Source organism: Sinohyriopsis cumingii, chromosome 7, assembly GCF_028554795.1.
Source record: "Sinohyriopsis cumingii isolate HCF-2022 chromosome 7, ASM2855479v2, whole genome shotgun sequence".
NCBI classification, from domain to species: domain Eukaryota; kingdom Metazoa; phylum Mollusca; class Bivalvia; order Unionida; family Unionidae; genus Sinohyriopsis; species Sinohyriopsis cumingii.
Window position 1 is genome coordinate 51,689,639 of NC_142967.1, and position 26,329 is coordinate 51,715,967.

The following is a 26,329-nucleotide window of genomic DNA, read 5'->3' on the forward strand; positions in this document are numbered from 1 at the left end:
TTTAACATGATTGTCAAAAAACTTGATGATAAATCGACGAATGAATTAGCACACACGGTCAACAAAGCGCACCATCAGCTGTGGTTTAGGTTTAAAGGTTGACTATATATAGAGAGAGAGAGAGAAAGAGAGAGAGGGATAATATAAAGACTATAATATCCTTTTATTATCTTCAATCAAACATAGTTATTAAGTCATTATATACAACAATGGATACAAAAATGATTCAATTATCGCGTGTTATTCCTTTCGTTTTCGTCTCCGACTTTGGTTGTATGAGATTTTCCTAATATCTGTAAAAGAAATGAGAGGCATTAAGAGCATTTGCACTGGTTGAGTTGCTAAAATAAAATGCATATTGTTTTTCTAAGAATATGTATCTTGAAAACTAATTTGCTTTGTTCATTCGAATCTAGAGAGCTAATAAATGTAGCGAATAAGTTACAATTGAGGTTGATAAGCTAATGTTTAACTCATACTCGTACATCAGACATAAGATGTGACAAACATGTTACGGGTCAAGAATGATATTTCCTACTTTCCATGGCGTTTGCTGTATCCGTAGCCACCTAAACCACCACCTCTACCCCAGCCAAATCCACCTCCGAATCCTCCAATTCCTCCGCCGAGTCCTTAACCCCACCAATTGTCTCCACTGTATCCTCCATATCCCCCATATTAACCGCTGAGTCCCAATCCCCAGCCCAAGCCATTGCCGCCACGGTATCCGCCATATCCTCCATAGCCACCGTGACCTCCATATCCTCCATAACCGCCGTAGCCACCATAGCCACCATAGCCGCCATGTCCGCCGTAGCCACCATATCCTCCGTAGCCACCATAACCGCCATAGCCGCCATGGCCACCGTAGAATGTACCGACGGCAGCACCTACTATGCAGGCTAGGAGAACTAGTGCAGTCTTCATTTCCGTCTGCTAGAGAAAGTACGTTTACAAAATAAATAACAATATTAAATGTAATAAACGTTTTGCGTCGTTGTGTGGTTTATACGGTTCCTCTGCATTCATGTTGTTATTACATCTGCTTTTAAGAATGAAAGAAGAAAGGGTTCGCTTGCATTGTCCCTATGTTGCAAGGTAATTGTAAATGTCTCAATGGAAAACTAAAATATCAATAATAAATAAATATATTTTAAGGTTCCAAACTTGAACTGTATCGATTCCATGCGATTTTACTGGTGCTCAACGCAAATTTGTTAATAAAGCATCGATTCCGTCACCTCCAAATGTTAGAATATTAAATTAATACTCTCGAGATTATTCGAGCTGCGTTATGGGGTCAATTCCTGGGCACCATCTTCTGGAACTGCATAATGATATCGAGATCTACTATACTGAGCGGGTTGAAAATATACGTGTGTGTATAGTGTGCATGCTTCTAAACGAAATATATACCTGACTCTCGCTAAAAGACCGCATGACTTTGCAATATGTTTTGATTGGCGGAAAATGATGTCTGCTTAAGAAAATTTGACTACTTCTAATATCAATGTCCCGTCTACGATGAACTTCATTTTTCATATATCTTATACCACCCGTCTAGTTCATATAATGCAATAGAATAAAACAAACATTAGTTTCAAGATCAATTCTTGCTTGTGAAACGCAGTATATATATATATATATATATATATATATATATATATATATATATATATATATATATATATATATATATATATATATATATATATATATATATATATATATATATATATATTAGCTAAGGAAGTGAATGATCAACTCGGCGAATCGCCATCATCACGTTTCGCGATGTTAGACAAATTAAGTTTCATAGCGAACAATTAAATAACCTTAAGAGAAACTGTTAGGGTTTACAGTATAAAAATCTAAGACTTCATTCCTGCTCTGCATTGTCAAGTTACTAGGTAGATGATTAAAGCCAATAAAATGAAAACCCCACGTAAACTGTTTAACATTTAAATATGTATGTTTTGTTTATATCAAATAAACTTTCTCATCTATCAGAACTAATGGTTCTAAAACATACATCTCCTTTTCTGATGCCACGTCTCTTTTATTTGATATTTTTCACGATGAATGAAATTGGACATACTTATTCTTAAGTATACTTGTGCAATGCATCTTCTTTTAAGTTCTTGAAAAAATCCGCTTTATCTTCCAGATGTTCCTAAACGCTATGCAACTTTGTAAAAAGTAATATGAAAATAACTAATTTCTAAACATTTATGCAACTTAATGCGAACATTGATGATAACATTTAAATACAAAACAAAATAAAAAGCTCAGATAGAGTGTTGAAAAGAAATTATACATTGAAATATTTATTTGTAAATCGATATTGTGTTCCTCGAAGTAATACATTGTTAGGTGTTGATTTTTCAATGGTCTTATTACAACAAAACAAGAGCAATGATTTGCACATCCCTATACACATTTAGAGCCCTTGTAGACATCGTAGTGATACAGACATTGTTTACCGAATGCATAAAATATTTTATTCTTACAAAATGAAAATGTTGCTAAAATAGGCTGTGGATAAAGATTTTGTAATTAGATCCAATACTAGAATGGTATGTTTTACAAATAATTTAGAACAGTATCTTTTTCTGTAAGGCAGAATGAAGAGAGGTTTACCTTTCTTGAGACGTTCCTTACTCGTATGCTAAGGCATTCATCTTCTAAAAATGTTAAATTTGTCATTTATGTTTAACTTTCTAAGGTTATATTATGTGGGTTAATCACGAAAGTTAATTAGCATTTTCAATAATGTCACTTACCTGTATGGTTGGTGCCGATGTAAAGGACACTAAAGACCTGAACGTTCGACTAAGGACTGGCAGTTGCCTGTGCTGCTTCGTCAGATATGCAGCACTTTTATACCAATTTTAGACTAAGTATCTGTCACACTTAATCAAAGACGATGATTGATAAAGAAGAAGGAAACACGTTATTCAACAAGATTAATTTGAGACTTGAAATATTTACGGATTTTTCCGCATAGCATTTGCAAACATAATTTAACAACAACAACAAAACAGCCACGTCTACATCTAGAGCTATCGTGAAGAGTTTCATTAGTTTAATGAAGTTTAATTTATTAACCTTCAACATTACTATAAAGACAGATATGTCATTGGAATCTACTAATATAGTAAGCATAACTACTAGCCATCAGAGTTAGCGAAAAGGGTATTACTGTTGTTGCTTTCCAATTTCATACTGTAAAGGGATCCGACTTCACGATTTCTATTGCTTTCTGCAAAACTCGTAATATTTCAATGTTAATTCAAAATAAGTGAATAGAGAGGAAGGAATGAGATTGCAAGGATGCTACGGCTAATATACATTCAACTGACTTTTAATATCTTGTTCCAATGGACCAAGTATACGTTTCCAATGTGTCTGTATAGTGCTTCATAAAACGGTTATCTCACAGTTTGTAAATACATTGATGCACACTTTACTGATCCGGATGACACACCGCTGTTGTTAACATTTCTCTTCTTTCTTAATGATAACAAAAATAGCAGATAAGGAAGATATTACAATTATAAACACTGTGACTGCACAAATTATTTTTGTTGTTCGCTTATGTCTAAATGCTATTTATTCTCGCCTTTGAGCTAGGTATAGTTCGATTTCTAACTGAGGAAGCCAAAGATGATCAGAATGGTTGCAATTTCCAATGCCTGTGCGTTCCCATTGAGGTCCAAACACCTGAGGGAGTTTAAAGCGAAAAACAAAAACGCAAATCTAGTTGTAAATATTTCATGTCAGGCGTTAATGGGAACTACAGACTAATTACTGCTGCCAACGTGAACACGTATGTCTACGTTTGTACGGCTTAAAGGCGTTAACCATGTTCCATCACTACGATTTCCATTGTGGTGATTGAATTACAATCAGGTATCTGTCATGTGGCTAGTTTCGCTGTTTCAGCTGTGAGTGAAACAGCTAACATTCTTAAAATTTCTTTGGAATAACAGCGATATGAACTAAATCACGTTTTTATCTGATTTTGCTGACCGGCATGATGCTATTATCGTTAATTAAGTACACGACCTTAAAATCGGCATCAATGCCTACGCTTGCACTGGCCATATTAGAAGTGCAGGCTTCTTGGTTTAGAGACTCACTATCTGGATTGTCATTAAACGGACACGATAGTCCGATGGCGATTACAGTAATGTTGCTAAAGAAGGCATGACATGATGGACAGTTATTATGTTAATATTTGTTCTCACTGTTATTTAATTTCAAATGTGAATGTGTACTCCACCATTACAGCAGACGAATGCCGTTCGGCTATGACATGCGTCGAGATTTTCTAAATGCCGCTTACAGGTACACTCCACCGAAACAAATAACCAGCTTTATCACTGCTTTGTAGTCTGCAGTCATTCATGGATCATGTTTTTTAGCGAGCTGATGTATTTGCAAAAAAACATCCAAACTTTGCTGCTTGGTAGGCGACCACCATTTGTGGATCCACTGTCTATACCCACCTGCAGAAAGTCAGGGGAGGGCGGCCTGTTATAAGGCGTAGTTGTCATCAGTTTCATGTTTGCTCTCAGGTGGTAAATGCCTTGTCAAGATGTATAACAATCTACCTGATAAAAAATTTAAACCAGGTCTTGCTCCAGAAAGCATTTGTTTGTATGTACGCTGGAAAAGTGTACATCGTCTCCTTTGCACAAGACAGTAGATATAAAAGTAGCGGCAGTGCATCTCAATGTAACCGTCTTAACATACGTTTTGGGTTATCCCTGATGCAAAGAAACCTTAAATGTATAGCTCTTTTGTAAGAACAGAAATCGTCTATTAAGCATTTAAGAGTGTATGTAATATGAAAATTATTACAAGAATTACCAACGATGCTGTCAGTGTTGGCAAAGGAACAAGAACATGAAAATCGCAATCAACTAAGCATGAAAAGTTTCTGTTTTTGAATCACCTGCACCAGAAGTATTGGTACGTCAAGAAAAACGTGAGCCATGCAAAATGTGCAAGCGTCATAAGATACCTTTGCAACTTATAGGTAGCATTGCGATGTGACTTGTTTCCATATGTTTTGTCTACACTTGAACAAGGAACATGCTGAACATAGCTATGAGACCGCAGGTCTCAGTGAATGTATGTGTTTGCTAATTTGCATGCATCCTCGTTTACCGATCCGATACATTCACTATTAAGCGTCATCCTCTTCTCTGTTACTGTCTGTGTAAAAACGTAGCTATCAAGTGGCAGGACTCTCGACCAAATATATTATCGAGACCAGTGCGATATCGCGGCTGAGAATAATGTAAATGTATAGTAAAAATCATGAGGTATCGCTCGCGCTTTTGCGAAGAAGTTTCTAAACTTCTGAGAAGAAGTTTTTAAGCTTCATCATATCAATGTCCCCTGAATACCAAGCCTGGTGGATGTTTCTTAGCGTGTGTGTATCAACACCATTAAACATCAAAAGAATGTTGCAGTTATTTATGATCACTTTAGGTATTTTCACATATCGCTGAGTAACATATATAATACCGGTGTTTTTGTGTCTGCCTCGGGAAAATATCCGAACTGAATTCGATTGTTTGTCTAGTATCACATCATCGTATACTACGAGAATGTTTATACCTCGTTGAGATCATCTACCAACGGTGCATCGTTGATCATAATAAAATCAATACGATCACTACCATCCTCGTCCAAGTAGAAATAGCCTCTTACCAGAAACTTATAGACCTATGATAATTGCTCTGATAGAATTTGGTAGCGCTCGATGATGCTTGACTGGATCTTGTTTTTCTATTGCTGAGAAGTCAATGAGGTCCATGTTGTTTGCTGTTGTTGTTGTTGTGCGGTTTAACGCAATGTTTCAGCATACGATAGGCTATACATGGCGGCCAGAACTAATGGTAGAAGAAGAACCCAGAAAACCCCTCGATAGAACCACCGACCCACGAAAAACTACTGTCAAGCTTTCTCACATACCCACATTGGCCGAATCCGAGACTCGAACCCACGCAGACTGAGGTGACATAGCAGTGTTCCGTAACGATAAGCGCTTTAGACAACTCGGGGCCCCTCGAAGAAATATAATAAGTAGATGGCATTATATTGTATTCTATGCAGAGCACCCACCAATACCAGTGAAATAAGTACAATAACGACGAGGAATAGAAAGCGTGCACTTACAGGCAAGAGTGTGAAATGTGGTAAAAAACTTCAAATGCATTCTTCATGCAACAGGCGGGGATATCACTGCTTCACTGGGAAAATTACCAGGGGCTCGATGGACTAGGTGTCCTGGCGAGAAGCATCTTCCTGGATATAATTATCGTGGTCCTTCAACCCGTCTTGATATCCTACTTGACGAGAAAAATCAAACAAGACCTGAAGGGCATCCATTATATATGATTGATCAAGCGATCCATGTTCATGACCTTGGGAATAAAATTCCAAACAACGACATATTGCAGACGTGAAGTTGATTCAGACTCTAAAGTCTGTAAAAGATAAATATCTCAGAGAATCGTTTGCTAATTTTAATAACGTCTGCGATGAATGGTATACTAGTGCTAGGGTCCTGTATTTAAACATGGATAACTATTATATGGACTATTATAGCCCAAGAGGATATTGGAGGGGTAGAGCAGCGATTAGTAAACTTGCTGATGCAGCAGGGGTCGCACGTTCTGTTACTGAAATTTGGTTAGCACGACAGGCAATATGGCACATTTATTGCCACCACCTAAACAAATTCAGTACGCACATTTTGATGTCAACACTCGGAAAGAAGTTCATCAAGTAGATATTTTGTTTTTACCACATGATACTATTAAAACTGGTAGACGTCAATCGCGCACATCAAAGTACGCGTTGACTGTTGCTGACGTTGCAGGTAGATATAAAGAATCAGAACAACTATCAACAAAGACAGCAACTAAAGTTCAATCTACTTTTGAACGAATTTATGAACGTGGCGGCCTGCGATGGCCACAGTCATTACATGTTGATCCTTGCGGAGAGTTTCTTGGTGCAATAACATCTCCGATGCAATAACATAACAACACAATCAGACGATGGCACACTGCGATTCATTGTGATCAGGCAATCGTTGAATGATTCTATCGAACACATGCTGAACGGTTGTTTTGATATAAATGTGCGCAAGGGGACAGGAAATGGAAAAACAAAAACAGATGCAAATGCAGTTTGATAAGGAAGAAAGAGAGACAGAAAGACAAATGCAGTTATAAAGAGAACAAATACAGTTACAGAAAGAGCAAATTTATTTACAGTAATAGGTTCAAAGGTTGACTATGTAGAGAGCGAGAGAGAGAGAGAGAGATTATAGAATGTAATAAAATAATGACTATAATGTCCTTTTATTATCTTCAATGAAACAATTTATTAAGTCATTACATACAACAATGGATACAAAAATGATTCAAAAATCACGTGCTATTCCTTTCTTTTTCGTCTCCGTCTTTGGTTCTATGAGATTTTCCTAATATCTGTAAAAGAAATGAGAGGCATTAAGAGCATTTCCACTGGTTGAGTTGCAAAAATAAAGTACAGTATTGGTTTTCTAAGGATATGCATCTTGAAAACTAATTTGCTTTGTTCATTCGAATCTAAAGAGCTAATAAATGTAGAGAATAACTTGAAAATCAGGTTGATAAGCTAATGTTTAAGTCAAACTCGTATATCAGACATAAGATGTGAAAACATGTTACGAGCAAGACTGATATTTCTTACTTTCCATGGCGTTTGCTGTATCCGTAGCCACCTCTACCCCAGCCAAATCCACCTCCGAATCCTCCAATTCCTCCGCCGAATCCTAAACCCCACCCCTTGCCTCCGCTGTATCCTCCATATCCCTCATATCCACCGCCGAATCCCAATCCCCAGCCCAAGCCCCTGCCGCTACTATATCCACCATATCCTCCATAGCCACCGTGACCTCCATATCCTCCATAACCGCCGTAGCCACCATAGCCACCATAGCCGACATGTCCGCCGTAGCCACCATAACCGCCATAGCCGTCATGGCCACCATAGAATGTACCGACGGCAGCACCTACTATGCAGGCTAGGAGAACTAGTGCAGTCTTCATTTCCGTCTGCTAGAGAAAGTACGTTTACAAAATAAATGATAATATTAAATGTAACAAACGTTTTGCTTCGTGGTGTGGTTTATACGATTCCTCCGCATGCATGTTGATATTACATCTTCTGCTTTAAAGAATGAAAGAAGAAAGGGTTTGCTTCCATAGTGTCCTTGTTGCAAGGTAATTGTAAATGTCTCAATGGAAAAATAAAATATTAATAATAAAAAAAGTATATTTAAGGTTCAAAAATTGAACTATATCGATTCCATGCGTTTTTACTGGTGCTCAAGGTAAATTTCTTAATAAAGCATCGATTCCATCACCTCCAAATTTTAGAATATTAAATTAATACTCTCGAGATTATTCGAGCTCCGTTATGGGGTCAATTCCTGGGCACCATCTTCTGGAACTGCCTAATGATATCGAGATCTCCTATACTGGGCTGCTTGAAAATATACGTGTGTGTATAGTGTCATGCTTCTGAAGGAGAAATATACCCGACTCTCGCTAAAAGACCGCATGACTTTACAATAGGTTTTGATGGGAAAAAAATGATGTCTCCTTAAGAGAATTTCACTACTTTTAATATTAATGTCCCATCGACGACGAACTTCATTTTTCATATATCTTATACCACCCGTCTAGTTCAACTATTGCAATAGAAGAAAATAAGCATTAGTTTGAAGATCAATTCTTGCTTGTGAAACGCAGTATATATATATATATATATATATATATATATATATATATATATATATATATATATATATATATATATATATATATATATATATATATATATATATATAGATAGATAGATAGATAGATAGATAGATAGATAGATAGATAGATAGATAGATAGATAGATATAAGGTAAGAAAGTGAATGGTCGACTCGACGAGCGGCCATCATCACGTTTCGCGATGTTAGACAATAGAAAATAGCAGATAAGGAAGTTCTTACAATTATAAACACAATGACTACATAAATTATTTTTGTTGTTTGCCTATGTCTAATTGCTAGTTATTCTCGTCTTTCAGCTAGGTATAGTTCGATTTCCAACTGAGGAAGCCAAAGATGGTTAGAATGGTTGCAATATTCAATGCTTGTGCGTTCCCATTGAGGACCAAACACCTGACGCAGTTTAAAGCGACATACAAAAGCGCAAATCTAGTTGTAAATGTTTCATGTAAGGCGTTAATGGGAACTACAGACTAATTACTGCTGCCAAAGTGAACGCGTATGTATACGTTTCCACGGTTTTAAGGCGTTCACCATGTTCCATCACTACGATTTCCATTGTGGTTAACGAATTACAACCCGTGATTGTGATGTGGATAGTTTCGCTATTTCAGCTGTGAGTGAAACAACTAACATTCTTAAAATTTCTTTCGAATAACAGCGATATGAACCAAATCCCGTTTTCGTTAATTTTGCTGACCGGCATGATGCTATCTGCCGTTAATTAAGTACACGACCTTAAAATCGGCATCAATGCCTACGCTTGCACTGGCCATATTAGATGTGCAAGCTTCTTGGTTTAGAGACTCACTATTTGGATTGTCATTAAACGGACACCATAATCCGACGGCGTTTGCAGTAATGTTGCTAAAGAAGGCATGACATGATAGACGGATAGTATGTTAATATTTGTTCTCACTGTTATTTAATTTCAATTGTGAATGTGTACTCCACCATATCAGCCGACGAATGCCGTTCGTCTATGACATGCGTCGAGATTTTCTAAATGCCGCTTACAGGTACACTCCACCGAAACAAATAACCAGCTTTATCACTGCTTTGTAGTCTGCAGTCATTCATGGATCATGTTTTTTAGCGAGCTGATGTATTTGCAAAAAAACATCCAAACTTTGCTGCTTGGTAGGCGACCACCATTTGTGGATCCACTGTCTATACCCACCTGCAGAAAGTCAGGGGAGGGCGGCCTGTTATAAGGCGTAGTTGTCATCAGTTTCATGTTTGCTCTCAGGTGGTAAATGCCTTGTCAAGATGTATGACAATCTACCTGATAAAAAATTTAAACCAGGTCTTGCTCCAGAAAGCATTTGTTTGTATGTACGCTGGAAAAGTGTACATCGTCTCCTTTGCACAAGACAGTAGATGTAAAAGTAGCGGCAGTGCAGCTCAATGTAACCGTCTTAACATACGTTTTGGGTTATCCCTGATGCAAAGAAACCTTAAATGTATAGCTCTTTTGTAAGAACAGAAATCGTCTATTAAGCATTTAAGAGCAAATGACCAACGGATTAAGACAAAATTACAATGGGTACCAAGGTGTATGTAATATGAAAATTATTACAAGAATTACCAACGATGCTGTCAATGTTGGCAAAGGAACAAGAGCAAGAAAATCGCAATCAACTAAGCATGAAAAGTTTGCGTTTTTGAATCACCTGCACCAGAAGCATTGGTACGTCAAGAAAAAGGTGAGCCATGCAAAATGTGCAAGTGTCATAAGATACCTTTGCAACTTATAGGTAGCATTGCGATGTGACTTGTGACCATATATTTTGTCTACGCTTGAACAAGGAACATGCTGAACATAGCTATGAGAGCGCAGGTCTCAGTGAATGTATGTGTTTGCTAATTTGCATGCATCCTCGTTTACCGATCCGATATATTCACTATTAAGCGTCATCCTCTTCTCTGTTACTGTCTGTGTAAAAACGTAGCTATCAAGTGGCAGGACTCTCGACCAAATATATTATCGAGACCAGTGCGATATCGCGGCTGAGAATAATGTAAATGTATAGTAAAAATCATGAGGTATCGCTCGCGCTTTTGCGAAGAAGTTAATAAACTTCTGAGAAGAAGTTTTTAAGCTTCATCATATCAATGTCCCCTGAATACCAAGCCTGGTGGATGTTTCTTAGCGTGTGGGTATCAACACCATTAAACATCAAAAGAATGTTGCAGTTATTTATGATCACTTTAGGTATTTTCACATATCGCTGAGTAACATATATAATACCGGTGTTTTTGTGTCTGCCTCGGGAAAATATCCGAACGGAATTCGATTGTTTGTCTAGTATCACATCATCGTATACTACGAGAATGTTTATACCTCGTTGAGATCATCTACCAACGGTGCATCGTTGATCGTAATAAAGTCAATACGATCACTACCATCCTCGTCCAAGTAGAAATAGCCTCTTACCAGACCCTTATAGACCTATGATAATTGCTCTGATAGAATTTGGTAGCGCTCGATGATGCTTGACTGGATCTTGTTTTTCTATTGCTGAGAAGTCAATGACATCCATGTTGTTTGTTGTTGTTGTTGTTGTTGTTGTGCGGTTTAATGCAAAGTTTCAGCACACGATAGGCTATACATGGCGGCCAGACGTAATGGTGGAGGAAGAACCCAGAAAAACTCCGGAAAGAACCACCGACCCACGAAAAACTACTGTCAAGCTTTCTCACATACCCACATTGGCCGAATCCGAGACTCGAACCCACGCAGACTCAGGTGAGATAGCAGTGTTCCGTAACGATAAGCGCTTTAGACAACTCGGGGTCCCTCGAAGAAATATAATAAGTAGATGGCATTATATTCTATTCTATGCAGAGTACCCACCAATACCAGTGAAATAAGTACAATAACAACGAGGAATAGAAAGCGTGCACTTACAGGCAAGAGTGTGAAATGTGGTAAAAAACTTCAAATGCATTCTTCATGCAACAGGCGGGGATATCACTGCTTCACTGGGACAATTGCCAGGGGCTCGTTGGACTAGGTGTCCTGGCGAGAAGCATCTTCCTGGATATAATTATCGTGGTCCTTCAACCCGTCTTGATATCCTACTTGACGAGAAAAATCAAACAAGACCTGAAGGGTATCCATTATATACGATTGATCAAGCGATCCATGTTCGTGACCTTGGGAATAAAATTCCAAACAACGACATATTGCAGACGTGAAGTTGATTCAGACTCTAAAGTCTGTAAAAGATAAATATTTCAGAGAATCGTTTGCTAATTTTAATAACGTCTGCGATGAAAGGTATACTAGTGCTAGGGTCCTGTATTTAAACATGGATAATTATTATATGGACTATTATAGCCCAAGAGGATATTGGAGGGGTAGAGCAGCGATTAGTAAATTTGCTGATGCAGCAGGGGTCGCACGTTCTGTTACTGAAATTTGGTTAGAACGACAGGCAATATGGCACATTTATTGCCACCACCTAAACAAATTCAGTACGAACATTTTGATGTCAACACTCGAAATGAAGTTCATCAAGTAGATATTTTGTTTTTACCACATGATACTATTAAAACTGGTAGACGTCAATCGCGCACATCAAAGTACGCGTTGACTGTTGCTGACGTTGCAGGTAGATATAAAGAATCAGAACAACTATCAACAAAGACAGCAACTAAAGCTCAGTCTACTTTTGAACGAATTTATGAACGTGGCGGCCTGCGATGGCCACAGTCGTTACATGTTGATCGTTGCGGAGAGTTTCTTGGTGCAATAACATCTCCGATGCAATAACATAACAACATAATCAGACGATGGCACACTGCGATTCATTGTGATCAGGCAATGGTTGAATAATTGTATCGAACACATGCTGAACGGTTGTTTTGATATCAATACGATAAAGAGAGACAGGAAAGAGAAAAAGAAAAGCAGATGCAAATGCAATTTGATAAGGAAGAAAGAGAGACAGAAAGACAAATGCAGTTATAAAAAGAACAAATACAGTTACAGAAAGAGCAAATTTATTTACAGTAATAGGTTAGAAGGTTGACTATATATATATATAGAGAGAGAGACAGATTATAGAATGTAATAAAATAATGACTATAATGTCCTTTTATTATCTTCAATGAAACAATTTATTAAGTCATTACATACAACAATGGATACAAAAATGATTCAATTATCGCATGCTATTCCTTTCTTTTTCGTCTCCGTCTTTGGTTCTATGAGATTTTCCTAATATCTGTAAAAGAAATGAGAGGCATTAAGAGCATTTGCAGTGGGTGAGTTGCAAAAATATAGTACAGTATTGGTTTTCTAAGGATATGCATCTTGAAAACTAATTTGCTTTGTTCATTCGAATCCAGAGAGCTAATAAATGTAGAGAATAACTTGAAATTCAGGTTGATAAGATAACGTTTAAGTCAAACTCGTATATCAGACATAAGATGTGACAAACATGTTACGGGCAAGACTGATATTTCTTACTTTCCATGGCGTTTGCTGTATCCGTAGCCACCTCTACCCCAGCCAAATCCACCTCCGAATCCTCCAATTCCTCCGCCGAATCCTAAACCCCACCCCTTGCCTCCGCTGTATCCTCCATATCCCCCATATCCACCGCCGAATCCCAATCCCCAGCCCAAGCCCCTGCCGCTACTATATCCACCATATCCTCCATAGCCACCATGACCTCCATATCCTCCATAACCGCCGTAGCCACCATAGCCACCATAGCCGCCATGTCCGCCGTAGCCACCATATCCTCCGTAGCCACCATAACCGCCATAGCCGCCATGGCCACCGTAGAATGTACCGACGGCAGCACCTACTATGCAGGCTAGGAGAACTAGTGCAGTCTTCATTTCCGTCTGCTAGAGAAAGTACGTTTACAAAATAAATGACAATATTAAATGAAACAAACGTTTCGCTTCGTGGTGTGGTTTATACGATTCCTCCGCATGCATGTTGATATTATATCTTCTGCTTTAAAGAATCAAAGACGAAGGGGTTTGCTTCCATAGTGTCCTTGTTGCAAGGTAATTGTAAATGTCTCAATGGAAAACTAAAATATTAATAATAAAAAAAGTATATTTAAGGTTCAAAAATTGAACTATATCGATTCCATGCGTTTTTACTGGTGCTCAAGGTAAATTTCTTAATATTGCATGGATTCCATCACCTCCAAATTTTAGAATATTAAATTAATACTCTCGAGATTATTCGAGCTCCGTTATGGGGTCAATTCCTGGGCACCATCTTCTGGAACTGCCTAATGATATCGAGATCTCCTATACTGGGCTGCTTGAAAATATACGTGTGTGTATAGTGTCATGCTTCTGAAGGAGAAATATACCCGACTCTCGCTAAAAGACCGCATGACTTTACAATAGGTTTTGATGGGAAAAAAATGAAGTCTCCTTAAGAGAATTTCACTACTTTTAATATTAATGTCCCATCGACGACGAACTTCATTTTTCATATATCTTATACCACCCGTCTAGTTCATATATTGCAATAGAAGAAAATAAGCATTGGTTTGAAGATCAATTCTTGCTCGTGAAACGCAGTATATATATATATATATATATATATATATATATATATATATATATATATATATATATATATATATATATATATATATATATATATATATATAAGGTAAGAAAGTGAATGATCGACTCGACGAGCTGCCATCATCACGTTTCGCGATGTTAGACAAATTAAGTTCCATAGTGAACAATTAAATAGCCTTAAGTGAAACGTTTAGGTTAACAGTCTGAAAATCTAAGACTTCATTCCTGCTCTGCATTGTCATTGTATATCTCTTTCGTAGCTTTCACAAGTTACTAGGTAGATGAGTGAAACCAATAAAATGAACACCACACGTAAACTGTTTAATATTTATATATGTGTGTTTTGTTTATATGAAATAAACATTCTCATCTATAAGAACTAATGGTTCTAAACCTTAAACGTCTTTTGCATTTTTTCGTTTTTAAGTACTGAAGATGTATTACCTGTTCTTATCCCAGGTCTCTTTTATTTGATATTTTTCACGATGAATTAAATTGGACGTAATTATCATTAAGTATACTTGTGCAATGCATCTTCTTTTCATTTATTAAAAAAATCTGCTTTATCATCCAGCTGTTCCTATGCAACTTTGCAAAACTTAATATGAAAATAACTAATTTCTAAACACATATGCGTCTAAATACGAACATTGATGATAACATTTAAATACAAAACAAAATAAAATGTTCCTGCAGAGTATTGAAAAGAAAGGATGCATTGAAATATTTATTTGTAAATCGATATTATGTTCCTCGAAGTAATACATTGTTAGGTGTTGATTTTTCAATGGTCTTATTAAAATAAAATATGAGCAATGATTTGCACATCCCTATACACATTTAGAGCTCTTGTAGACATCGTAGTGATACAGACATTGTTTACCGAATGCATAAAATATTTTATTCTTACAAAATGAAAATGTTGCTAAAATAGGCTGTGGATAAAGATTTTGTAATTAGATCCAATACTAGAATGGTATGTTTTACAAATAATTTAGAACAGTATCTTTTTCTGTAAAGCACGATCAAGAGAGGTTTACCTTTCTTGAGACTTCCCTTTCGCGTATAGTAAGACATTCATCTTCTAAAAATGTTAAAATTGTTATTTATTTCTAACTTTCTAAGGGTATATTATGTGGGTTAATCACGAAAGTTAATTAGCATTTTCAATAATGTCACTTACCTGTATGGTTGGTGCCGATGTAAAGGACACTAAAGACCTGAACGTTCGACTAAGGACTGGCAGTTGCCTGTGCTGCTTCGTCAGATATGCAGCACTTTTATACCAATTTTAGACTAAGTATCTGTCACATTTAATCAAAGACGATGATTGATAAAGAAGAAGGAAACACATTATTCAACAAGATTAATTTGAGACTTGAAATATTTACGGATTTTTCCGCATAGCATTTGCAAACATAATTTCACAACAACAACAAAACAGCCACGTCTACATCTAGAGCTATCGTGAAGAGTTTCATTAGCTTAATGAAGTTTAATTTATTAACCTTCAACATTACTATAAAGACAGATATGTCATTGGAATTTACTAATATAGTAAGCATAACTACTAGCCATCAGTGTTAGCGAAAAGGGTATTACTGTTGTTGCTTTCCAATTTCATACTGTAAAGGGATCCGACTTCACGATTTCTATTGCTTTCCGCAAAACTTGTAATATTTCAATGTTAATTCAAAATAAGTGAATAGAGAGGAAGGAATGAGATTGCAAGGATGCTACGGCTAATGTACATTCAACTGACTTTTAATATCTTGTTCCAATGGACCAAGTATACGTTTCCAATGTGTCTGTATAGTGCTTCATAAAACGGTTATCTCACAGTTTGTAAATACATTGATGCACACTTTACTGATCCGGATGACACACCGCTGCTTTTAACATTTCTCTTCTTTCTTAATGATAACTAAAATATCAGAAAAGGAAGGTATTACAATTATAAACACAGTGACTGCACAAATTATTTTTCTTGTTCGCTTATGTCTAAATGCTATTTATTCTCGCCTTTGAGATAGGTATAGTTCGATTTCTAACTGAGGAAGCCAAAGATGGTCAGAATGGTTGCAATTTCCAATGCTTGTGCGTTCCCATTGAGGTCCAAACACCTGAGGGAGTTTAAAGCGACAAACAAAAACGCAAATCTAGTTGTAAATATTTCATGTAAGGCGTTAATGGGAACTACAGACTAATTACTGCTGCCAACGTGAACACGTATGTCTACGTTTGTACGGCTTAAAGGCGTTAACCATGTTCCATCACTACGATTTCCATTGTGGTGATTGAATTACAATCAGGTGTCTGTCATGTGGCTAGTTTCGCTGTTTCAGCCGTGAGTGAAACAACTATCATTCTTAAAATTTGTTTTGAATAACAGCGATATGAACCAAATCACGTTTTCGCTGATTTTGCTGACCGGCATGATGCTATTATCGTTAATTAAGTACACGACCTTAAAATCGGCATCAATGCCTGCGCTTGCACTGGCCATATTAGAAGTGCAGGCTTCTTGGTTTAGAGACTCACTATCTGGATTGTCGTTAAACGGACACGATAGTCCGATGGCGATTACAGTAATGTTGCTAAAGAAGGCATGACATGATAGACAGATAGTATGTTAATATTTGTTCTCACTGTTGTTTAATTTCAATTGTGAATGTGTACTCACCATATCAGCCGACGAATGCCGTTCGTCTATGACATGCGTCGAGATTTTCTAAATGCCGCTTACAGGTACACTCCACCCAAACAAATAACCAGCTTTTTCACTGCTTTGTAGTCTGCAGTCATTCATGTATCATGATTTTAGCGAGCTGATGTTTTGGCAAAAACCCATCCAAACATTGCTTGGTAGGCGACCACCATTTGTGGATCCACTGTCTATACCCACCTGCAGCAAGTCGGGGGGGGGGGAGGGGAGGGCTCCCTGTTATAAGGCGCAGTTGTCATCAGTTTCATGTTTACTACCAAGTGATAAAGGATTTTCATTTAGATATGATGTTCCCGTCTGGGATAGACAGAGTGGAAAGCTTTTAAAAACAAGTGAAATTGTTCCCTACGAGTTCTTTCGAACAATTTAAATATGAATAAAACCTTTGACTGGCTTCGGCAGCATAGCCAAAGTCATTGCCTTGTCACGAAGTATGACTATCTACCTGATAAAAAATTTAAACCAGGTCTTACTCCAGAAAGCATTTGTTTGTATGTACGCTGGAAAAGTGTACATCGTCTCCTTTGCACAAGATAGTAGATGTAAAAGTAGCGGCAGTGCATCTCAATGTAATCGTCGTAACATACGTTTTGGGTTATCCCTGATGCAAAGAAACCTTAAATGTATAGCTCTTTTGTAAGAACAGAAATCGTCTATTAAGCATTTAAGAGCAAATGACCAACGGATTAAGACAAAATTACAATGGGTACCAAGGTGTATGTAAATTTGAAAATTATTACAAGCATTACCAACGATGCTGTCAATGCTGGCAGAGCAACAAGAGCATGAAAATCGCAATCAACTAAGCATGAAACGTTTGCGTTTTTGAATCACCTGCACCAGAAGTATTGGTACGTCAAGAAAAAGGTGAGCCATGCAAAATGTGCAAGCGTCATAAGATACCTTTGCAACTTATAGGTAGCATTGCGATGTGACTTGTGACCATATGTTTTGTCTACACTTGAACAAGGAACATGCTGTACATAGCTATGAGAGCGCACGTCTCAGTGAATGTATATGTGTGCTCATTTGTATGCGTCCTCGTTTACCGATCCGATCATTCACTATTAAGCGTCATCCTCTTCTCTATTACTGTCTGTGTAGAAACGGAGCTATCAAGTGGCAGGACTCTCGACCAAATATATTATCGAGACCAGTGCGATATCGCGACTGAGAATCATGTAAATGTATAGTAAAAATCATGAGGTATCGCTCGCGCTTTTGCGAAGAAGTTTCTAAACTTCTGAGAAGAAGTTTTTAAGCTTCATCATATCAATGTCCCCTGAATACCAAGCCTGGTGGATGTTTCTTAGCGTGTGGGTATCAACACCATTAAACAAAATCAGAATATTGCAGTTATCTATGATCACTTTACGTATTTTCACATATCGCTGAGTAACATATAATACCGGTGTTTTTGTATCTGCCTCGGGAAAATATCCGAACTGGATTCGATTGTTTGTCTAGTATCACATCATCGTATACTACGAGAATGTTTATACCTCGTTGAGATCATCTACCAACGGTGCATCGTTGATCGCAATAAAATCAATACGATCATTACCATCCACGTCCAAGTAGAAATAGCCTCTTACCAGACCCTTATAGACCTATGATAATTGCTCTGATAGAATTTGGTAGCGCTCGATGATGCTTGACTGGCTCTTGTTTTCCAATTGCTGAGAAGTCAATTACATCCATGTTGTTTGTTGTTGTTGTGCGGTTTAATGCAATGTTTCAGCACACGATAGGCTATACATGGCGGCCAGAAGTAATGGTGGAGGAAAACCCCGGAAAACCCCGGAAAGAACCACCGACCCACGAAAAACTACTGTCAAGCTTTCTCACATACCCACATTGGCCGAATCCGAGACTCGAACCCACGCAGACTCAGGTGAGATAGCAGTGTTCCGTAACGATAACCGCTTTAGACAACTCGGGGCCCCTCGAAGAAATATAATAAGTAGATGGCATTATATTGTATTCTATGCATAGTACCCACCAATACCAGTGAAATAAGTACAATAACGACGAGAAATAGAAAGCGTGCACTTACGGGCAAGAGTGTTAAATGTGGTACAAAAACTACAAATGCATTCTGCATGCAACAGGCGGGGATATCACTGCTTCACTGGGAAAATTACCAGGGGCTCGATGGACTAGGTGTCCTGGCGAGAAGCATCTTCCTGGATATAATTATTGTGATCCTTCAACCCGTCTTTATATCCTACTTGACGAGAAAAATCAAACAAGACCTGAAGGGTATCCATTATATACGATTGATCAAGCGATCCATGTTCATGACCTTGGGAATAAAATTCCAAACAACGACATATTGCAGACGTGAAGTTGATTCAGACTCTAAAGTCTGTAAAAGATAAATATCTCAGATAATCGTTTGCTAATTTTAATAACGTCTGCGATGAAAGGTATACTAGTGCTAGGGTCCTGTATTTAAACATGGATAATTATTATATGGACTATTATAGCCCAAGAGGATATTGGAGGGGTAGAGCAGCGATTAGTAAATTTGCTGATGCAGCAGGGGTCGCACGTTCTGTTACTGAAATTTGGTTAGCACGACAGGCAATATGGCACATTTATTGCCACCACCTAAACAAATTCAGTACGCACATTTTGATGTCAACACTCGAAATGAAGTTCATCAAGTAGATATTTTGTTTTTACCACATGATACTATTAAAACTGGTAGACGTCAATCGCGAACATCAAATTACGTGTTGACTGTTGCTGACGTTGCAGGTAGATATAAAGAATCAGAACAACTATCAACAAAGACAGCAACTAAAGTTCAATCTACTTTTGAACGAATTTATGAACGTGGCGGCCTGCGATGGCCACAGTCGTTACATGTTGATCGTTGCGGAGAGTTTCTTGGTGCAATAACATCTCCGATGCAATAACATAACAACACAATCAGACGATGGCACACTGCGATTCATTGTGATCTGGCAATCGTTGAATAATTGTATCGAACACATGCTGAACGGTTGTTTTGATATCAATACGATCAAGAGTGAGACAGGAAAGAGAAAAAGAAAAACAGATGCAAATGCAGTTTGATAAGGAAGAAAGAGAGACAGAAAGACAAATGCAGTTATAAAAAGAACAAATACAGTTACAGAAAGAGCAAATTTATTTACAGTAATAGGTTTAAAGGTTGACTATATATATATAGAGAGAGAGAGAAAGATTATAGAATGTAATAAAATAATGACTATAATGTCCTTTTATTATCTTCAATGAAACAATTTATTAAGTCATTACATACAACAATGGATACAAAAATGATTCAATTATCGCGTGCTATTCCTTTCTTTTTCGTCTCCGTCTTTGGTTCTATGAGATTTTCCTAATATCTGTAAAAGAAATGAGAGGCATTAAGAGCATTTGCAGTGGGTGAGTTGCAAAAATAAAGTACAGTATTGGTTTTCTAAGGATATGCATCTTGAAAACTAATTTGCTTTGTTCATTCGAATCTAGAGAGCTAATAAATGTAGAGAATAACTTGAAATTCAGGTTGATAAGCTAACGTTTAAGTCAAACTCGTATATCAGGCATAAGATGTGACAAACATGTTACGGGCAAGACTGATATTTCTTACTTTCCATGGCGTTTGCTGTATCCGTAGCCACCTCTACCCCAGCCAAATCCACCTCCGAATCCTCCAATTCCTCCGCCGAATCCTAAACCCCACCCCTTGCCTCCGCTGTATCCTCCATATCCCCCATATCCACCGCCGAATCCCAATCCCCAGCCCAAGCCCCTGCCGCTACTATATCCACCATATCCTCCATAGCCACCATGACCTCCATATCCTCCATAACCGCCGTAGCCACCATAGCCACCATAGCCGCCATGTCCGCCGTAGCCACCATATCCTCCGTAGCCACCATAACCGCCATAGCCGCCATGGCCACCGTAGAATGTACCGACGGCAGCACCTACTATGCAGGCTAGGAGAACTAGTGCAGTCTTCATTTCCGTCTGCTAGAGAAAGTACGTTTACAAAATAAATGACAATATTAAATGAAACAAACGTTTTGCTTCGTGGTGTGGTTTATACGATTCCTCCGCATGCATGTTGATATTATATCTTCTGCTTTAAAGAATGAAAGACGAAGGGGTTTGCTTCCATAGTGTCCTTGTTGCAAGGTAATTTTAAATGTCTCAATGGAAAACTAAAATATTAATAATAAAAAAAGTATATTTAAGGTTCAAAAATTGAACTATATCGATTCCATGCGTTTTTACTGGTGCTCAAGGTAAATTTCTTAATAAAGCATCGATTCCATCACCTCCAAATTTTAGAATATTCAATTAATACTCTCGAGATTATTCGAGCTCCGTTATGGGGTCAATTCCTGGGCACCATCTTCTGGAACTGCCTAATGATATCGAGATCTCCTATACTGGGCTGCTTGAAAATATACGTGTGTGTATAGTGTCATGCTTCTGAAGGAGAAATATACCCGACTCTCGCTAAAAGACCGCATGACTTTACAATAGGTTTTGATGGGAAAAAAATGAAGTCTCCTTAAGAGAATTTCACTACTTTTAATATTAATGTCCCATCGACGACGAACTTCATTTTTCATATATCTTATACCACCCGTCTAGTTCAACTATTGCAATAGAAGAAAATAAGCATTAGTTTGAAGATCAATTCTTGCTTGTGAAACGCAGTATATATATATAGATATATATAGATATATATATATATATATATATATATATATATATATATATATATATATATATATATATATATATATATATATATATATATATATATATATATGTGTAAGGTAAGAAAGTGAATGATCGACTCGACGAGCTGCCATCATCACGTTTCGCGATGTTAGACAAATTAAGTTCCATAGTGAACAATTAAATAGCCTTAAGTGAAACGTTTAGGTTAACAGTCTGAAAATCTAAGACTTCATTCCTGCTCTGCATTGTCATTGTATATCTCTTTCGTAGCTTTCACAAGTTACTAGGTAGATGAGTGAAACCAATAAAATGAACACCACACGTAAACTGTTTAATATTTAAATATGTATGTTTTGTTTATATGAAATAAACATTCTCATCTATAAGAACTAATGGTTCTAAACCTTAAACGTCTTTTGCATTTTTTCGTTTTTAAGTACTGAAGATGTATTACCTGTTCTTATCCCAGGTCTCTTTTATTTGATATTTTTCACGATGAATTAAATTGGACGTAATTATCATTAAGTATACTTGTGCAATGCATCTTCTTTTCATTTATTAAAAAAATCTGCTTTATCATCCAGCTGTTCCTATGCAACTTTGCAAAACTTAATATGAAAATAACTAATTTCTAAACACATATGCGTCTAAATACGAACATTGATGATAACATTTAAATACAAAACAAAATAAAATGTTCCTGCAGAGTATTGAAAAGAAAGGATGCATTGAAATATTTATTTGTAAATCGATATTATGTTCCTCGAAGTAATACATTGTTAGGTGTTGATTTTTCAATGGTCTTATTAAAATAAAATATGAGCAATGATTTGCACATCCCTATACACATTTAGAGCTCTTGTAGACATCGTAGTGATACAGACATTGTTTACCGAATGCATAAAATATTTTATTCTTACAAAATGAAAATGTTGCTAAAATAGGCTGTGGATAAAGATTTTGTAATTAGATCCAATACTAGAATGGTATGTTTTACAAATAATTTAGAACAGTATCTTTTTCTGTAAAGCACGATCAAGAGAGGTTTACCTTTCTTGAGACTTCCCTTTCGCGTATAGTAAGACATTCATCTTCTAAAAATGTTAAAATTGTTATTTATTTCTAACTTTCTAAGGGTATATTATGCGGGTTAATCACGAAAGTTAATTAGCATTTTCAATAATGTCACTTACCTGTATGGTTGGTGCCGATGTAAAGGACACTAAAGACCTGAACGTTCGACTAAGGACTGGCAGTTGCCTGTGCTGCTTCGTCAGATATGCAGCACTTTTATACCAATTTTAGACTAAGTATCTGTCACATTTAATCAAAGACGATGATTGATAAAGAAGAAGGAAACACATTATTCAACAAGATTAATTTGAGACTTGAAATATTTACGGATTTTTCCGCATAGCATTTGCAAACATAATTTCACAACAACAACAAAACAGCCACGTCTACATCTAGAGCTATCGTGAAGAGTTTCATTAGCTTAATGAAGTTTAATTTATTAACCTTCAACATTACTATAAAGACAGATATGTCATTGGAATTTACTAATATAGTAAGCATAACTACTAGCCATCAGTGTTAGCGAAAAGGGTATTACTGTTGTTGCTTTCCAATTTCATACTGTAAAGGGATCCGACTTCACGATTTCTATTGCTTTCTGCAAAACTTGTAATATTTCAATGTTAATTCAAAATAAGTGAATAGAGAGGAAGGAATGAGATTGCAAGGATGCTACGGCTAATGTACATTCAACTGACTTTTAATATCTTGTTCCAATGGACCAAGTATACGTTTCCAATGTGTCTGTATAGTGCTTCATAAAACGGTTATCTCACAGTTTGTAAATACATTGATGCACACTTTACTGATCCGGATGACATACCGCTGCTTTTAACATTTCTCTTCTTTCTTAATGATCACTAAAATATCAGAAAAGGAAGGTATTACAATTATAAACACAGTGACTGCACAAATTATTTTTCTTGTTCGCTTATGTCTAAATGCTATTTATTCTCGCCTTTGAGATAGGTATAGTTCGATTTCTAACTGAGGAAGCCAAAGATGGTCAGAACGGTTGCAATTTCCAATGCTTGTGCGTTCCCACTGAGGTCCAAACACCTGAGGGAGTTTAAAGCGACAAACAAAAACGCAAATCTAGTTGTAAATATTTCATGTAAGGCGTTAATGGGAACTACAGACTAATTACTGCTGCCAACGTGAACACGTATGTCTACGTTTGTACGGCTTAAAGGCGTTAACCATGTTCCATCACTACGATTTCCATTGTGGTGATTGAATTACAATCAGGTGTCTGTCATGTGGCTAGTTTCGCTGTTTCAGCCGTGAGTGAAACAACTATCATTCTTAAAATTTGTTTTGAATAACAGCGATATGAACCAAATCACGTTTTCGCTGATTTTGCTGAACGGCATGATGCTATTATCGTTAATTAAGTACACGACCTTAAAATCGGCATCAATGCCTGCGCTTGCACTGGCCATATTAGAAGTGCAGGCTTCTTGGTTTAGAGACTCACTATCTGGATTGTCGTTAAACGGACACGATAGTCCGATGGCGATTACAGTAATGTTGCTAAAGAAGGCATGACATGATAGACAGATAGTATGTTAATATTTGTTCTCACTGTTGTTTAATTTCAATTGTGAATGTGTACTCACCATATCAGCCGACGAATGCCGTTCGTCTATGACATGCGTCGAGATTTTCTAAATGCCGCTTACAGGTACACTCCACCCAAACAAATAACCAGCTTTTTCACTGCTTTGTAGTCTGCAGTCATTCATGTATCATGATTTTAGCGAGCTGATGTTTTGGCAAAAACCCATCCAAACATTGCTTGGTAGGCGACCACCATTTGTGGATCCACTGTCTATACCCACCTGCAGCAAGTCGGGGGGGGGGGAGGGGAGGGCTGCCTGTTATAAGGCGCAGTTGTCATCAGTTTCATGTTTACTACCAAGTGATAAAGGATTTTCATTTAGATATGATGTTCCCGTCTGGGATAGACAGAGTGGAAAGCTTTTAAAAACAAGTGAAATTGTTCCCTACGAGTTCTTTCGAACAATTTAAATATGAATAAAACCTTTGACTGGCTTCGGCAGCATAGCCAAAGTCATTGCCTTGTCACGAAGTATGACTATCTACCTGATAAAAAATTTAAACCAGGTCTTACTCCAGAAAGCATTTGTTTGTATGTACGCTGGAAAAGTGTACATCGTCTCCTTTGCACAAGATAGTAGATGTAAAAGTAGCGGCAGTGCAGCTCAATGTAACCGTCTTAACATACGTTTTGGGTTATCCCTGATGCAAAGAAACCTTAAATGTATAGCTCTTTTGTAAGAACAGAAATCGTCTATTAAGCATTTAAGAGCAAATGACCAACGGATTAAGACAAAATTACAATGGGTACCAAGGTGTATGTAAATTTGAAAATTATTACAAGCATTACCAACGATACTGTCAATGCTGGCAGAGCAACAAGAGCATGAAAATCGCAATCAACTAACCATGAAACGTTTGCGTTTTTGAATCACCTGCACCAGAAGTATTGGTACGTCAAGAAAAAGGTGAGCCATGCAAAATGTGCAAGCGTCATAAGATACCTTTGCAACTTATAGGTAGCATTGCGATGTGACTTGTGACCATATGTTTTGTCTACACTTGAACAAGGAACATGCTGTACATAGCTATGAGAGCGCACGTCTCAGTGAATGTATATGTGTGCTCATTTGTATGCGTCCTCGTTTACCGATCCGATCATTCACTATTAAGCGTCATCCTCTTCTCTATTACTGTCTGTATAGAAACGTAGCTATCAAGTGGCAGGACTCTCGACCAAATATATTATCGAGACCAGTGCGATATCGCGACTGAGAATCATGTAAATGTATAGTAAAAATCATGAGGTATCGCTCGCGCTTTTGCGAAGAAGTTTCTAAACTTCTGAGAAGAAGTTTTTAAGCTTCATCATATCAATGTCCCCTGAATACCAAGCCTGGTGGATGTTTCTTAGCGTGTGGGTATCAACACCATTAAACAAAATCAGAATATTGCAGTTATCTATGATCACTTTAGGTATTTTCACATATCGCTGAGTAACATATATAATACCGGTGTTTTTGTATCTGCCTCGGGAAAATATCCGAACTGGATTCGATTGTTTGTCTAGTATCACATCATCGTATACTACGAGAATGTTTATACCTCGTTGAGATCATCTACCAACGGTGCATCGTTGATCGTAATAAAATCAATACGATCATTACCATCCTCGTCCAAGTAGAAATAGCCTCTTACCAGACCCTTATAGACCTATGATAATTGCTCTGATAGAATTTGGTAGCGCTCGATGATGCTTGACTGGCTCTTGTTTTCCAATTGCTGAGAAGTCAATTACATCCATGTTGTTTGTTGT

General features: G+C 37.3%; 2 protein-coding genes and 1 pseudogene across 3 annotated transcripts; all 3 read right to left on the reverse strand.

Annotated features, from left to right (window-relative positions):
- Positions 1-148: 148 nt before the first annotated feature.
- LOC149795229 (uncharacterized) lies at positions 149-8,132 on the reverse strand (annotated as a pseudogene). The gene is made up of 3 exons (XR_016422042.1): positions 7,759-8,132; positions 4,461-4,536; positions 149-936 (listed from the first exon to the last, which is right to left on the reverse strand). The product of XR_016422042.1 is annotated as an uncharacterized LOC149795229 (transcript).
- Positions 8,133-13,256: 5,124 nt separating this feature from the next.
- LOC149795230 (uncharacterized) lies at positions 13,257-15,660 on the reverse strand. Its single transcript, XM_089964963.1, has 2 exons — positions 15,604-15,660; positions 13,257-13,715 (listed from the first exon to the last, which is right to left on the reverse strand). Exon 2 carries the CDS (start codon positions 13,704-13,706, stop codon positions 13,326-13,328), a length of 381 nt encoding a protein of 126 aa, XP_089821089.1. The 5' UTR covers positions 13,707-13,715; positions 15,604-15,660; the 3' UTR covers positions 13,257-13,325.
- A 5,090-nt stretch (positions 15,661-20,750) lies between these two features.
- Positions 20,751-23,141, reverse strand: LOC149795231 (uncharacterized). The gene is made up of 2 exons (XM_089964058.1): positions 23,073-23,141; positions 20,751-21,156 (listed from the first exon to the last, which is right to left on the reverse strand). Exon 2 carries the CDS (start codon positions 21,145-21,147, stop codon positions 20,767-20,769), a length of 381 nt encoding a protein of 126 aa, XP_089820184.1. The 5' UTR covers positions 21,148-21,156; positions 23,073-23,141; the 3' UTR covers positions 20,751-20,766.
- Between the last annotated feature and the right edge of the window lie 3,188 nt (positions 23,142-26,329).

Bases quoted from the DNA above. Each gene is read 5' to 3' on its own strand.
- LOC149795230 (XM_089964963.1), bottom strand. From the start codon at position 13,706: ATGAAGACTGCACTAGTTCTCCTAGCCTGCATAGTAGGTGCTGCCGTC.
- LOC149795231 (XM_089964058.1), bottom strand. From the start codon at position 21,147: ATGAAGACTGCACTAGTTCTCCTAGCCTGCATAGTAGGTGCTGCCGTC.